At 47.7% G+C, this 13,649-nt stretch overlaps 6 protein-coding genes across 6 annotated transcripts; 3 read left to right on the top strand and 3 right to left on the bottom strand.

The window, feature by feature from the left end:
* The first annotated feature begins 519 nt into the window (after positions 1–519).
* Positions 520–2,039, top strand: F5147DRAFT_670351 (NAD(P)-binding protein). Its single transcript, XM_041435526.1, has 6 exons — positions 520–536; positions 594–645; positions 697–1,150; positions 1,206–1,213; positions 1,270–1,328; positions 1,381–2,039. The coding sequence occupies exons 2-6, from the start codon at positions 615–617 to the stop codon at positions 1,726–1,728; spliced, it is 900 nt and encodes a 299-aa protein (XP_041298708.1). The 5' UTR covers positions 520–536; positions 594–614; the 3' UTR covers positions 1,729–2,039.
* On the bottom strand, positions 1,942–3,393 carry F5147DRAFT_259916 (uncharacterized protein). The gene is made up of 6 exons (XM_041428897.1): positions 3,094–3,393; positions 2,972–3,041; positions 2,704–2,913; positions 2,460–2,648; positions 2,310–2,406; positions 1,942–2,253 (listed from the first exon to the last, which is right to left on the bottom strand). Exons 1-6 carry the CDS (start codon positions 3,105–3,107, stop codon positions 2,111–2,113), a joined length of 723 nt encoding a protein of 240 aa, XP_041298707.1. The 5' UTR covers positions 3,108–3,393; the 3' UTR covers positions 1,942–2,110.
* Positions 3,394–4,824: 1,431 nt separating this feature from the next.
* On the top strand, positions 4,825–6,923 carry F5147DRAFT_833296 (uncharacterized protein). The gene is made up of 5 exons (XM_041443852.1): positions 4,825–5,119; positions 5,180–5,392; positions 5,483–5,881; positions 5,928–6,695; positions 6,748–6,923. The coding sequence occupies exons 1-5, from the start codon at positions 5,024–5,026 to the stop codon at positions 6,820–6,822; spliced, it is 1,551 nt and encodes a 516-aa protein (XP_041298706.1). The 5' UTR covers positions 4,825–5,023; the 3' UTR covers positions 6,823–6,923.
* Positions 6,924–7,334: 411 nt separating this feature from the next.
* Positions 7,335–7,735, bottom strand: F5147DRAFT_768320 (uncharacterized protein; the record flags this gene model as incomplete). Its single annotated transcript, XM_041440951.1, has 2 exons — positions 7,335–7,574; positions 7,625–7,735. The coding sequence occupies 2 exons, from the start codon at positions 7,733–7,735 to the stop codon at positions 7,335–7,337; spliced, it is 351 nt and encodes a 116-aa protein (XP_041298705.1).
* Positions 7,736–8,329: 594 nt separating this feature from the next.
* On the top strand, positions 8,330–10,601 carry F5147DRAFT_259752 (MFS general substrate transporter). Its single transcript, XM_041428896.1, has 15 exons — positions 8,330–8,394; positions 8,462–8,665; positions 8,726–8,752; positions 8,801–8,829; positions 8,885–8,933; positions 9,004–9,081; positions 9,133–9,217; positions 9,274–9,626; positions 9,685–9,781; positions 9,833–10,025; positions 10,076–10,133; positions 10,180–10,211; positions 10,268–10,285; positions 10,335–10,402; positions 10,457–10,601. Exons 2-15 carry the CDS (start codon positions 8,508–8,510, stop codon positions 10,556–10,558), a joined length of 1,347 nt encoding a protein of 448 aa, XP_041298704.1. The 5' UTR covers positions 8,330–8,394; positions 8,462–8,507; the 3' UTR covers positions 10,559–10,601.
* A 959-nt stretch (positions 10,602–11,560) lies between these two features.
* F5147DRAFT_807316 (uncharacterized protein) lies at positions 11,561–13,532 on the bottom strand (the record flags this gene model as incomplete). Its single annotated transcript, XM_041443380.1, has 4 exons — positions 11,561–12,587; positions 12,644–12,801; positions 12,853–13,287; positions 13,350–13,532. 4 exons carry the CDS (start codon positions 13,530–13,532, stop codon positions 11,777–11,779), a joined length of 1,587 nt encoding a protein of 528 aa, XP_041298703.1. The 3' UTR covers positions 11,561–11,776.
* Between the last annotated feature and the right edge of the window lie 117 nt (positions 13,533–13,649).

Genomic DNA, 13,649 nt, shown 5'->3' with positions numbered 1-13,649 from the left:
ATCATTTAGTGCGTACCGCTCACACAAGGCCTGTCCATCATGCATGCGCCGTGCGTACTCCTCACCATGCAACACGTTCATATTCTGGGCGGTAACGGTGCATTTTTGGCGTCCAGAGCGCCCATGGCGCGATGATTCAGCTCCGACAAATACCATGACACCAACAGTTATGATGTGCCTCCTCCGTATTTCGACATCTTCATCGACATCTTCATCAGCCAGAGCAAGGGAAAGCAGGCTTTCATCAGTGATGTTGTATGATGAACTTTATTTGACTTGTGTCTACGGTTTGGAACGAGTTTCTAGATATGTATTCCACCTTGTCGAACCTCCAAATTTTTAAGGTTTAGAATGAAATGTAGATGCTGCGGGAAGTCAGCGCTTGTAACAGCCACTACTCCTCAAGTCAGGTGGCATGCCACATCATCGATGCATCACCTATGATATCATTTCTTCTTTGTCATCCGCTACTGTACTTTATATAATCTCTTTGTCTAGGGTCATTTACCCCTCAGCAGTTCTTCTAAGACGCTGAAGTATGTCTCACGTTTATTCTGCACACCGACTTTGTCTTACTAAAACTCCTCCCTTAGTTCATTTCTAATAGATTTATCATGGCACAATCCGCTCCTCGAGTTTGGTTGAGTGAGTTGGTTTACGTAACTCCTCAGCGTGCGGGCCACTGACTGCTCGCAGTTACCGGTTCTTCTTCTGGGTTAGGTAGGGCGATGACGGAAGAGGTCCTGCATAACGGTGAGATTGCCGTCGCAACTCTGCGCAAACCCTCCGTCCTTGATGACCTCGCTGCCCAATATCCGCGCACTCAGCTCCTAGTACTCCCCCTGGACGTGACGAACGAAGCGCAGATAAAATATGTCTTCGCACAAGCCAAGAATGCCTTTGGGCACATCGATGTCGTGTATAACAACGCGGGGCAGGTGTTTTACCAGGAGTTGGAGGGGACATTATCCAACATGGCCCGTGCCAAGGCATTAATGGATGTCAATTTCTGGGGCGCGGTAGCGGTAAGCTTTGAGGCAGTTAGATTCTTTAGAGAGGAGAACCCGAAGGGCTATGGGGGGATGCTCGTTCAAGTATCGAGCGCGGCAGCGATCACCGGGGTCCCTCTGCTCGGATTTTATAACACTACGTGAGTGGGTTGATGCTGTCTGGTCAAGGGTTACTGAGGCATTTGGTGTTCGTAGGAAAGCAGGTAAATTAGTCATGTTGCTTATGGCACATTGTGTAACTTTTGCTCACCACCGTCAGCCTTGGATTCGTTCACCGAAGTCCTGGCACAGGAAGTGCTTCCTGCTTGGAACATTCATGTGAGTACTAATGGAAAAGATGATAGTCGCTGACCACTGAGCGGCCATACAGTTCGTGAATGTCCACCCAGGTTGGACACGCACGCCTATCTCATCAAGTGATATGCTTGAGCCTCCAGCAGTGTACGCATCAGAGCCGGCAGCTGTAACCACGAAGATGCGTTCTGAATTTGATGCGTTCATCAAAAGCGATGCGCTGGCTGACGCTGAGGTTGTGACAAAACGCATTTGGTCGGTGACACGGATGGACAATGAGCACCTACGAAAGGGTGTACAGGAGGGCATTCCAGGCCTCGTGAACATGTATGTGGGCATGGACTCGTTGGACTTTGTGCATACAAAGATTGGGCGGCTGCAGGGTGAGTTGATGTGGAATACAAAAGTCCATTATGAGTATTAGTCTCGTGTACGTCTTTAAAACGAACAGTTGGTTCTGCAGATGGCAATAATTTTGCATGACCCATGCTCCACTCCTGACCCGTCATTCCACCGGTCTCACCCAAAATATGAGGTTTACCGTACTAGAGATGACGGACTCGTTGTTTGGTTCCTGTAATATCAGATGTGCACACATTAGCAAAAGGCAAGCTTTTTCCATTGCACTCATAATATAGCCATATTCTCGACTTAGATTTTTGTCAGATCTTCTAGAGGGCATGAAAAAATGCATGACCACCGATCCGTTATTTAACAACAAAAATACAAAGATGAAGCATCGATTACAGTGTACAATATCACAATTCGAGACTAAGAATGAACAAAGTGGAAACTACTATGGACATCTAGCGTGATTTGATGCCCTTTGCATATTTCCACATAAATTCCATGAATATTGCCCCAATGTTGACAACGTATGTGACCAGCCAGAGCGTAGTGACGGTGCGGCAGACCATACTTCGAGAGGAAAAGCCTGCTATCAACATCGCTGAGGGTGAAATGCATGAGGGACCAGGGAAAGCATCGATTGACGAAACGACTCACCAAACATAAAACAATTCAGGGATAAGACAACAAAGAATATAGGCGTGACTATCGACAACAGGTAGGACAAGACGAAGTAGTCGCCTTCCGTGAGTTGCTGATTATAATTAGGTTAGCCGGTGTCCGAAGAGTCAGCATAATGAAACTCACTTCTTGAATCCAGTGGCGATCGGTGTGTAGCCAACGTACCATGCTCGAGCCAGATATCAACATCGCAATCATGGCGAGCATGAGAGACATAAGGAGTAGACAATAGGGAGCAGGTGATGAATAGTCAAAGTATGGCACAGGAGAGCCCGTACTGACGAAAACACCGCTTGTAGCGAGGAGGACAGTTGCCTTTTTTGGAGTATATCAGCGTCGGTCTGAGCTCGCGCGGAGTTGGACAGCTTACTGTGGTAATAGTGCTAGTCAGGATAGAGCATGACCTGCTCCTAACGGTTTCGAAGGCTCTCTCTGATTGCAGCGACTTCCAATGATCATCAAGATCTGGGCGTCCAAGTGCCAAAAAACAGAGTACCCTCGTTAAGAGGGACGTGCGACGAAGAGCTTCGGGGAGGGGTTGTTCTTCAGCAAGTGCTCTGTAGTGAGCAGTCACATATAACTGGAAAGGCCGACTTAGTGAAATCACACGGTTAGAATTCATAATTTGTAAAGCGCACCTCAGTGGGATAGAATAAGGCCACGGAGTTCAATGAAAGAGTGGAGAGTACTGAGAACAGTAAGATGAACCTATTATAAAGGAACATCGGATGCATGATGCTGTGATATTGTAGTAACGCACCTGATGGATCTCATTATCCATATATGTTTCACTATAGCTGTGTTCACGAGTCCTTGATAATAATGTACCTAGCCATTGGAATTTGGAAACGTCGATAATAGCAAACCTAATAAACGTGACTCCTAAATGATCGGTCTTTCTCCTTACCTATGGTACAGTACATGCTGTACGGCGCACATTGCACAAAGATAACGAGTATTTACCCACTGGCTTATCAGGCCTTCAGGGTCTGATTCGCGTGTCTGACCAGTATTGCGAAATCCTAAAGCGTGTCAAAGATCCGACTCACCAGATATAGAGAGGTTATGCTTTTCGCTCCCCAGAAACTGGCGCGTCGCGGTGCTACAATGATGTAGCAAATAAAACAAAACAAAAAAACTCATCTACACTTTAAGCCGAGCGCTCAGCTGCGGAGATCCCTGTCTGTGTGTCAGCCTTATGTTTTTGAGTGCGTGAAGGCAGGTCTAATTCTACCGTGAGGACCATCAAGTCGTAGAACCAAATATGACATGAAGCAAGTGCGACACCCTCAGGCTTGCCTGGTTGCGATGTTCTGGGTGTTCCGGGCCTGCGTGAGAGATCAGAATGTTTCCAAGTTGAACGCATGATCAGGCCATGATCAGGCAGAACGCTCAGCTCTTTGCTGTAGCTGTCAAGCGTGAGATACAGATGAGCCGTAGGTTAATCGCAAGTGAATAACCGGTCGCGGTAATTACAAGTCATAGCAGACACCAATTAGGACACCTGCCTTCATCCTCTACTTCGATCTAGTACCAGTCCAACTACGCCGCTCAATCTGTAGATCCAAATAGACGTCCTCTTTCCCTTCAGCGCGGTATCTGTAAGAGGGCCGACCAGTAACCGGTGAGACTCAGATATTAGTCAGCCCCATGCTTCTTTCCGCCTTGCCCGACGAGTTTCGCACCATGAAATATTGAAGAAATGTGATCAATAGTATGTAGACTGGCTACGCGCTGCCGTGCTATTGATTGTTTCGAGCTTGGTTCCAGAGTCACAGAACTTCGATGTATCAATATTCAGGTGTTGTCCATACATTCGGCGTAGTTCATCTCGGAGGACCAGATAGTGCTCCTGTGCAGTGAGTGGATAGCTTCATTGATACTGTCATTTTGACCTGCTTTGTCGCTGTTCGGCATCTATGTTTTCCAATAGGATGGTGGTATCATAGTGCTGCAGGACTATGCCTAGAGGTAGAAGTTTCAGAAGAAATTAGCTGAGGAGGGGCGCCTGAAAAGATGAGAAAGTACAGACAGCGCCGAAGTATGATAAGACTTGGAAGACTACTTATAGTTAACTTCATTTGTGCCTTTTGCAGGATAAAGTACAAGGTTCACCTGAACGAATCGCCACCGCATGGATCTCCTCGACCAATCGATCACCACTCCCCACGAGGCTTTGAACATAGCTTCGACCTGTGATGGTTGTGTTGGCGATATTGGAGAGGAAGACCTAGTCGTGACATTCTAAGTAGTCAACTTGGAATACCAGTGGCTTAGCACGTACTGGAGAATCTGGAGCTATGTATGAGACCATCTACGAAGCGTCGTATCCGCCATATGCGAGGTGTCTCCCGTCCTGGGAGTGAACACAGTCTGTCATGAGTCACTGACCCAATAAGCTTTCAAATTTCAGGGCTGCTTACTCAATTGCGCGGGGGTGCCGCCAATTGACATGCTTGATGGAATTCAGCGCCTTGCCAGCATTTGGCCTTACTCGGGTTAACTTGTAGCAGCTTAGTAGCTGACGACGAGCTTGTTTTTAGATGAATTTTGTTTTGTTGCTCCTGTTGCCTTCGATCCGATTTTGTCCCCTCAAGGCTCCAGTCACGGTGACGTGATGCCGATTCTGAGAGGAGCTCAAGGCCTCCTAAAATTTTCAGATTCGAAATCCTCTCTTCAATCCTACAACCATGACTACGACGGTCGGATTCTTGTCGCTTCCTACAGAGCTCATATGTCACATTCTAATCCTCCTTAACCCCAGGGACATTAGTCGCTGTGCAATGGTTTGCTATTCCCCGTAGTTCGTTACAATTTCCTCCATGGCTAACGTTTGATCATACTAGACTTGCAATATCTTTTGGCTTGCGGTCCGGAATTCTGTCTATATTCAATACAAGCTTGAAATTTATGCTCAAGGCTTGATTAGTACTGGGACCGCTGCCATGGATTCGACCGGCGTTTCCAGCAAGACTCTGTGTTCACTCAAGAAATTGGCATCTTTGTGGCGATCTGACTTCCATGCGACCACTACCTTTGAAACAGTGGTCACTGCTGCTGTCACATGGGGACGCATGTTACCGATCTAAGATGTGAAATGTGGGCTTTGGTGGACACGCTCGCTGGACGAACACAAATTCTACATTCAGAGTTGTGGCACGAATCTTACACTCTCCCGGACGTGGTCTATCGGTGTCGAGGACTTTTTTACTACCTTCAACCCTCTGCAGGATCTTATGGTTGTGTGTTCTGAGCCTGATCATTGTGTCACTGTGACCGATGCGGAACAAGATTACCATGTCTGTTGGGTGGAATTCCGACTGGCTTCATCCCAGCGTCCACATCCGAGTGCTGAGTGCACTTCCTTGGAGTGCAAGCATACATTTGATGCACCTGGCGATTACCGTGCTGCTTTGTCGCCACTTGCAATCTGTGGTGATCACGTATTTATCCTCTATTACATAGAGGTCGCGAATTGCTGCCATTCTGAGCGTGTGCCCGGCATGTTCATACAAGTGATCAATTGGAGGAAGGGATATGTGAATAGCGTAAGTTCCCTCTGTTTGTGAAAATTCTGCTACTCAGCATAAGCAGCATTCTTTATGTCATCTGGATATCTGCAAGTTAGATCTGTTCTATCCAGTTGATGAACAGAAGTTTGTTATCATTGGCCCAGACTCGATATACTTGTACACGTTACAAGGGCTCAATGGGTCGCCTCAGTGCCGAATCATATATCACCTTCCCAAGATCCTCCGAGTCCATCTATCATTGTACAACTCGCAGGTCAAGGTTCATGGCCACCCGTCACTGCATGGCAAAGCAGCACGCCCAGAACCCATGCCGAGCTATGTACCCTCCCTGGAGTCACAGATTATGGTTTTAGAGTCTGCTTCCAAAGCGGGGAAAGCTATCCTAGTCATCGATATGGCCATCTTCTCCGACATGGCCCTGCGCTCAGATATGCTCGTCGATATTCCCTGGTCAGATTGGGGACCTCAGTATGCGTGCTACTTTCCGCACCACAAAAGCTACCATATCAGTGTGTTTGGCAGCAAAATGGCATATGCTCTTCCCAAAGATCATATTCCTAATCCTGGTCAAAGACTGCAACCGCTCTCCAATAAGGGTTACTTCTATGTGCACATCTGGGACTTCAATAAACGAGTCATTGCTCGTTCGGAAAGTGTCAACGATCCTGACTCATCGGATCTTCGCATTTGCAAGCCGGGTCAGATGATTGACTCCTTTGGTAAAGACATGTTCTCGAATCGTGCATACATCGCAACGGTCTGTCGTACGCCATTTCCGACAGCTGGCTCCAGGATATTCTTGGAACAGGATCGGCTTACTGTGACATGGGTACGTGTTCTTCGTTTGAACACAGGAACGGTCTGATGTGACCACATTGTAGACTCGGCATCGTGATATTAGTATCCAGGTCATTTCCCCCATCCAGACAGACGTTGGCCTGGACATTACAGAATAGATAGTTTGGAGTAAAACGGCTGGGACTCAGCGACACCGATGTAGTTTTATTATGAGCAATATGCGTTGTGTTGGCAAGCAAAATAGTAAATTTGTTTTCGCAGCAAAACAGGCGGGGCATAAGTATTTGCATCGGGGTTATATGCGACTGCCACAGCGTTGAGGTCTGTCACTCTAGAGTTCGATACATAATCAAGCTGAGTCGAGTGCCGATGAGCAGTCGGGGAACCAGGACATTGCTGAATGGCGACGAAGAATATCGCAGTGCTTCTATGCCACCGGCTTCCGTCTGCATCACCCTGTGGCTCATCATGCTGTGGGCATGGGTGAGAATATCATCAGGAAAATGCTGAGATATAGTAGCTTCTTATTGCAATCGCCTTTTTTTGGCAGAGGTGTAAATCATAGCGCTGAAATCAATAAATTTGTCCACCGGAAGCAAACTAGTGTTGTCCTGGTCAGCGCCGTCTGTCTCCTTCCTCATGCTCCGCGTCATTCTGCCCTTCGAGATCATCAGTTCTCGATGGACCGCTCGAGCTTCCCTAGCGTAAGCTTCGCAGTCTCAGCCTCCGATTCCTGGGAAGTCCGGGCAATGGGTGGAGCTTCTACATCTGAGACGCAGATGATGCCGTCAAAGGACATGAACTTGCCTTCATGGAGCGTGGTTGCCTGTTCAGATGAAACTGCGACACGTAGGCCCTTCAGCAGCCGGCCATTGCAAAGCGATATTGTTGATGAGCGTTGGGTCCGGACCTGTGGCGAAGGATTCAGTGGTGCGATCGACTAGCATGAGTGATACATACCTCCATAATTATTTTCTCAAGGACGTCCGAGAAATGCAGCGCGATGGAGGTGTCTGGAATGATGAAGGACAAATTCCCGATGCCGCTAGCGTACGGACTCGTAAGAATCATGCATGGACGCAAATTCCGGGCCCTATGAACACCACACACTCATCAGTTATGCCACAAACAAAGCGTAGCATCGAGACTGAACAAAATTGGACAGGAACTTGAGGGAAACACTGACGCACTTCAGCAGGGGCGTTGACTAGTAGGGTAGGGAACGAATACATTTTGATGGGCTGTCCTGAGTGCCGAGCTTTTGAACTTTGTTGTGTGGTAGGGCTGTACGATGGGGAAGTACTAGAGTATGACTATACTCTTGATTACCAATTATCTGGAATTTGAAATTCGATGTCCGGCATTTTGCTGACTAAAGTACTACATAGCAAATATTGACGCCGTGTGTGAAACTTTAAAGGTTGCATTGGTCCATCTCTCACGAGCTAATGTGCCATAGGCAAGCTTGGTCGGCATGTCTAGCACGTGCCACGTCCAGTGATGCATTGATGCATTACGATTTGTGCTCAGGAGCATCGTTGGCACATTCCTAAACTCAGAATCAATCCATAACATTTCTCCTCTTATGCTATGCCAGTGGAGAAGGATACAGCGATGGTTGCACATCCGCCAGTGAGGTCTCTACTAAGAATCTACACTAACTTGCAGGCCGTCACCGATTAAATGGATCCCGGGCCAGGTTGGTATCAGTCCCAACAACTATTTCCAGGGTGTGAAGTTTATTTTGAAGGCCTCCTGGTCGGTCCGGGTCAACTTCATATTTAAACTTTATTATAGGATACTATGCATGCCCCATCCATAGCTCAATTGGCCCTCATTTCCCATGTCCACACCTTCGTCCAGTGATGAAATTGCAAAGCAAGCTCCCGAGAGCGTCTCGAAATTCGTCGAAGGCGTTGGAAATACCAGCCTTGTCGACACCTCGGATGCGCTAAGTTTTCCCGAAGGTGGTTTCACCGCCTGGGGCACAGTGCTGGGCGCGTAAGTGCTTCTGTCCACCTATTGATCATTGCACTCTCACCATTAACTGCGACCATTAAGTTTGTTGATCCAATTCTGTGGCTTTGGGTAAATTCGACTTTGCATTTGTGGGCCCAAGCTAATAACACGTTCCAGATATACCAACGCTTACGGTGTCTTCCAGGGCAAGCATATGTATGAATTATCCCACGTGGACGGACTGACAACCACGATATGCAGACTTTTATACTCAAACATACCTGACCAATTCCACACCATCTGCAATCGCGTCAGTGAGCTATAGATCTGCCTAGGTAGTTTCTTGGCTGTCAGTGTTTCTGACCTCTACTGTGGTGTAGCTGGATTGGAAGTGTTAATGCATTCTTGGGATTATCAGTTGGCATCGTATCAGGAAGGATGATCGACCGAGGCGCATTGTATGTGTGCAAGAAGTCCCCATAAAGACATCTCTGATCATACATTTTCAGTTACCCTGTGATGAAAATCGGCTGTCTCCTCCAATGCTCCTGCCTCTTTATGTTGTCCCTGGCGAAACCAGATCAGTATTATCAAGCAAGTCCTATTTCTGTTAATGCGCCGCTTTTCTGACCGTATTGCTATGTGTGCAGATCTTCCTTTCCCAAGGCATCGGTTCTGGTATTGCAATAGGCCTTACGAATGTCCCCTCTTTCGCCGTAGTATCGCATCACTTCCAACGACGCAGGGCTTTGGCGATGGGAATTGTCGCCACGGGGAGCTCTCTGGGTGCAATCTTGCACCCCATCATGCTCAACAATCTCATCAATGGAAGACTCGGCTTTGCAAACGGTGTCCGTGCAAGTGCGGCCCTGAGTGGTGGCTTGCTTGTCATCGCAAATCTCCTGATGCGAACAAGGCTTCCACCGCAACCAAAGATCGTTAGCTACACCCGCGTTCTGCAAAACTCGTCGAGGGATGGTGCTTACATTTGTGCTTGTGTAGGGTGCGTAAGCTTTGCAATACTCGATGACATGGACATCAAAGTTGCTTTCACGGCTTAGGATGGCTGCTTTTGAATTCGGATACTTCTCCGAAGCCTTTTATCTCCAGTTAGATTCTACCCTGCATGGTCTGAGCCAAGGATTTTCGTTTTATTCCGTACGTATCAAAACTGCTCAAATAATCAAGAACTGCTTATCACCCCGACAGCTCACGATTCTTAATTCTGGTTCTTTCATCGGAAGACTTACTGGGGGTGTTGTCGCTGGATACGTGGGCATCCCGAACACGACAATTGTCTCTTCATTAACATCCTCTGCTGCACTATTTGCAATGATTGGCTTGCACTCGGCCGCCAGTGTAGCTGTTATAGCTGTAAGCTATGGGTTTTTTTCCGGAGGCGGTGCGTAGGTTCATGATGCTCCTCTGACACTCACCAAGTTTCGACTCCAGTTATAGCAATGATGGGCCCGTTGATATCACATCTGACTCCTGAATTCTCACATATTGGGTAACCACTTACCATGTGCCTTTGGTTTTGTCTGACACTGCTCAAGCGCACGGATGGGAATAACGTTTGCAATATCTAGTGAGTCTCTGAGTCTTTATTCGGTGACACTCTGAGTCTTGAACACGTATTCACAGGCATTGGATCACTCGTGGGCACGTGTGTCGTTTACATTTCCTCGACAGTCACTCACGTTCGGCTTAGGTGCACCTATTTGTGGGGTTGTCTTGACGTCGCATTACATCTGGTGGAAAACTGCTATCCTTGCTGGGGCGAGTGAATCATGTCAAGTTGCGTTGTCGGCTTTTGGCTAACACGTTGCGTAGAGCGTCGCTACTGGCGGCTGTATCTTGTTCATATTCATGCAGGTCATCTTGAAGATGCGTCAAAAAACTTCAAGCGTTTACTCCAAGGAAGCTGGTGTCTGATTTGTGTCACCCGAGCATGTATGTAAAACTATTTGCATTGCACATGAGAGAATTTAAATATGTATATACCACAATAAACGAAACTGTTAGGACGTGGTGCTCTGCGAGCTGTCCTGGGGAATAGCGTACCACCCATATTCAAGTCCATGGGTCAAGTGGAGCGCGCACGTGGGGTAGATGCGAATTGGTTCCGCGGGATCAAACGCTCCGTGCTTAGATATCAGATGTCCATAGGTTACTGAGCGATATTCTGATTTGCATATCTGCTGGCCCTGGCACGGGGCTTCTGCCGGATGATGGCTACGTGCTAGCTGCGAAGTTCTGTCATTCATGTTGCACTATCATCCACTCTGATCCTTCAGCACAACTATTTGGTCAAACCAATTAGCAGAGCCGCTGATTCAATGCATCGCCAGATAGACAATATTTCCTGCTAGAGCAGCCTGATTCGCTGCTGTGATCATCGGTGATGCGGTCAATATTGATTTAGGACCATTCATGGCTTCTAGCTGTAATCAAACTTGAGAGGAAATTACCGAGGAAGCTTGATTTGCGTATGTCTATAATACTGATATTGTATACCTTGAATCTGGTGGGTCTGGGGTCTTTGCGAACTCTATTCTGATGCATACTGTGCATCTTAGATTGACAGAACCAATATCAGGTTTGTGGCATACTGTTGTGCTTGCATGAATCTTATGACATCTACAGCCGCAACGCCCGGTTGCAAGGTTTTGAGAATGAGTATGATGACACGTTTCACCTCACCTGCTCGCTAGTTCCTTAGATCTTCCAGCACGTATATACAAGGAATGTGTGCATTTCACCCTAAGGATGACAATAACAATAACAGTAACAGTAATAGTAATAGTAAGAATGAACGAGAGGTAGTGGGACATGCGCTATGCCATGGAGTATGAAAAGAACGTGTGGTGCTATACGTCAATAGGCGACAGCAAGGTGGGAAACATAGAAAGGATAGTGTGTAGTTGGTAAAGAAATGAACGTGGCAGCGGGCTATGCCATACGGTAGGAAAAGAGCGTGTAGTGCTGTACGTGAATAGGCGACAGCAAGAAGCAAAGCAAGGAAAGGATAGTGTGTTATGCGAAGGAGAATGAAAAGAATGTGTGGTGCTATACATGAATCGGCGACAGAAAGTAGCAAGACATGGAAAGAATAATGGATAGTTGGTAAAGATGTGAAATATGAAATGAACTCTACATCTCATGGTCGACGGGGGTAGAAGAGAGAGGTGGTAATTCAGAGGGAGATCGTTGGTGTAGATCACTCCCGTAAGAATTGTCTAGCCAAGAGCATACCAAAAGGGTCCTGATTGGGAAGTTGCAAAAATCAGGGTCTTCGGCAGCGTCTGTGGAAGACTCGCAGAGAGGAATTTCGGGATCTACAAAGTCGTCTATCTCATTAATGAGGCGCCAAACATCCGGGTCTTCGGCGGCGTCCACAAGCATGGCCTCTGGCAGGCGAGAGGACGGAGGCTCAGTGATGGGAGGGAGGGGATCCACGAGGCCCTCCGTGTCATTAATCCACCTCCAAAAGGGAATGCATCCGCGGACCTCTGCGAGTGTAATCTCTCGTACTTCAGATGGGGGAAGCACGGGTGTCGCCAAAGGAGGTTCTTGCATCGCATCAGCCGCCAAAGGATTGTGGACCTCAACGAGTGCAATGTCCTGCCCTTCAGATGGGGTAAGTACAGGTGCCACCTGGACCTCGGTGTCTTGCCCTTCGAATGGAGGAAGTACGGGTGCCACCAAAGGAGGGTCCTGTATGTCACTAGCTGCCCAGGAATAAGGGTTTACGGCGTCTGTCGGGATGATCTCGGGTGGTGAGCTATGGGACGTCGTCGTGGCTGTCGCGGGTAAATGGGGCATGAATGACGCAGTAGCTAAAGCGGAATTAAAACTCGTGAAAGCTCGGCAAGCGGCTGCGTAAGATAGCCGAGCGCCATTAACTGGTAGCTTTCCACAACTGTCCTCCCAATGCCTCTTGCAGGCATCACGTCGGGTATAACTAATCACAACAATATTAGTGATGAGACGCGCTTGTTTGAGAGTAGGAATACGTACGTGTGCAGACAACGAGGGCACGCAAATTCCGTTGGTTTGTAACCAAGATGTTTTTCTGTCTTGAGATGGCGTTTATAACTGCCAGGACGGACGAGCATGCCATCCTTAAAACACATATATCTCCCATCGTGTTGACCATGTTGATCTATCATGGGTGCCTGTTCCAAGGGTTAAAAATGCGACCTCACAAAATTAAAAAGAAAACTTACAAAGAGCGGGTCGTCCTCTATCCCGTCGAAGCTCATTTTAATTCGCTTGACGTTACGGTCTTGGAGGTCATTTACGACGCGCTTGTCACCGACCGACAAACTTGGTGCTTGAGGAGAAGATGGAGAAGCAGAGCCCGTTACCAGCCCGGCCCCGTGATGCTGATGGAGGTATGGTTGGTACGATGTGTAAGTTGCATTGGAGGTCATGACTCCTGGAAAATGCCCCGAAGGGAAGGATTGTTGGTACATGGGGGGAGGGACGCCGTACGGGAAGCAGGGGGGTGCGGGGGGTGCAGGGGCATAGCCTGGATGATGCATGTGTGCGGGATGGGGCCAGGGAAATTGACCCATATGCATGCCAGTGTTTGGGGTGTCCTGGTTTGCATTGGAAGAGTCGGAACCGTGCGATGAGGGATATGAGGGAGATTGGGTCATCTAGAGGTAAGAAGTAGATATGGTTAGAAAATGTAGGCATCGTAAGCTGGGAATACACATACCTGAGCCAGCAGATAATTGAGTAAGATGTTATGAGAATGGGTATGTGTTCGCAGTGGCAGTAGGTGTAGCGTGTAAGGGATGGAGGATGAAGGATGAAGGTCGTCGAAGCAATATTTATATGGTCTTCGCATGCCGCTTTGAAAGTGTGTTTCCACTGTGGAGACCTCGCTTTCGGCGAGCATTACTGTGGAAGATTATTGTGCATTAAGTGGAACAGTGGCCATTTTTGTCGATGCGTTCAGCTTTGCATATACGCTTGAGTCATCCACTCTTTTTGCAAGTCCGTGATACAAAGACCA

This window comes from Suillus discolor (genome assembly GCF_016758755.1).
Source record: "Suillus discolor strain FC423 chromosome Unknown F5147scaffold_4, whole genome shotgun sequence".
NCBI lineage: Eukaryota > Fungi > Basidiomycota > Agaricomycetes > Boletales > Suillaceae > Suillus > Suillus discolor.
Note: the sequence above shows the minus strand (reverse complement) of the source record. Positions and strands in the feature narration are given on the sequence as shown.

Coding starts and splice junctions, on each gene's coding strand:
- F5147DRAFT_670351 (XM_041435526.1), top strand. CDS start 615: ATGGCACAATCCGCTCCTCGAGTTTGGTTGA. Junction 646..696: donor CGCTCCTCGAGTTTGGTTGA/GTGAGTTGGTTT, acceptor GACTGCTCGCAG/TTACCGGTTCTTCTTCTGGG. Junction 1,329..1,380: donor TTCCTGCTTGGAACATTCAT/GTGAGTACTAAT, acceptor GCGGCCATACAG/TTCGTGAATGTCCACCCAGG.
- F5147DRAFT_259752 (XM_041428896.1), top strand. CDS start 8,508: ATGTCCACACCTTCGTCCAGTGATGAAATTGCAAAGCAAGCTCCCGAG. Junction 9,082..9,132: donor ATGATCGACCGAGGCGCATT/GTATGTGTGCAA, acceptor ATACATTTTCAG/TTACCCTGTGATGAAAATCG. Junction 10,134..10,179: donor CCTGAATTCTCACATATTGG/GTAACCACTTAC, acceptor ACACTGCTCAAG/CGCACGGATGGGAATAACGT.
- F5147DRAFT_833296 (XM_041443852.1), top strand. CDS start 5,024: ATGACTACGACGGTCGGATTCTTGTCGCTTCCTACAGAGCTCATATGT. Junction 5,120..5,179: donor ACATTAGTCGCTGTGCAATG/GTTTGCTATTCC, acceptor TGATCATACTAG/ACTTGCAATATCTTTTGGCT. Junction 5,882..5,927: donor GGAAGGGATATGTGAATAGC/GTAAGTTCCCTC, acceptor CAGCATAAGCAG/CATTCTTTATGTCATCTGGA.
- F5147DRAFT_259916 (XM_041428897.1), bottom strand. Junction 2,914..2,971: donor CCTTATTCTATCCCACTGAG/GTGCGCTTTACA, acceptor CGGCCTTTCCAG/TTATATGTGACTGCTCACTA. Junction 2,407..2,459: donor ATCGCCACTGGATTCAAGAA/GTGAGTTTCATT, acceptor AATTATAATCAG/CAACTCACGGAAGGCGACTA.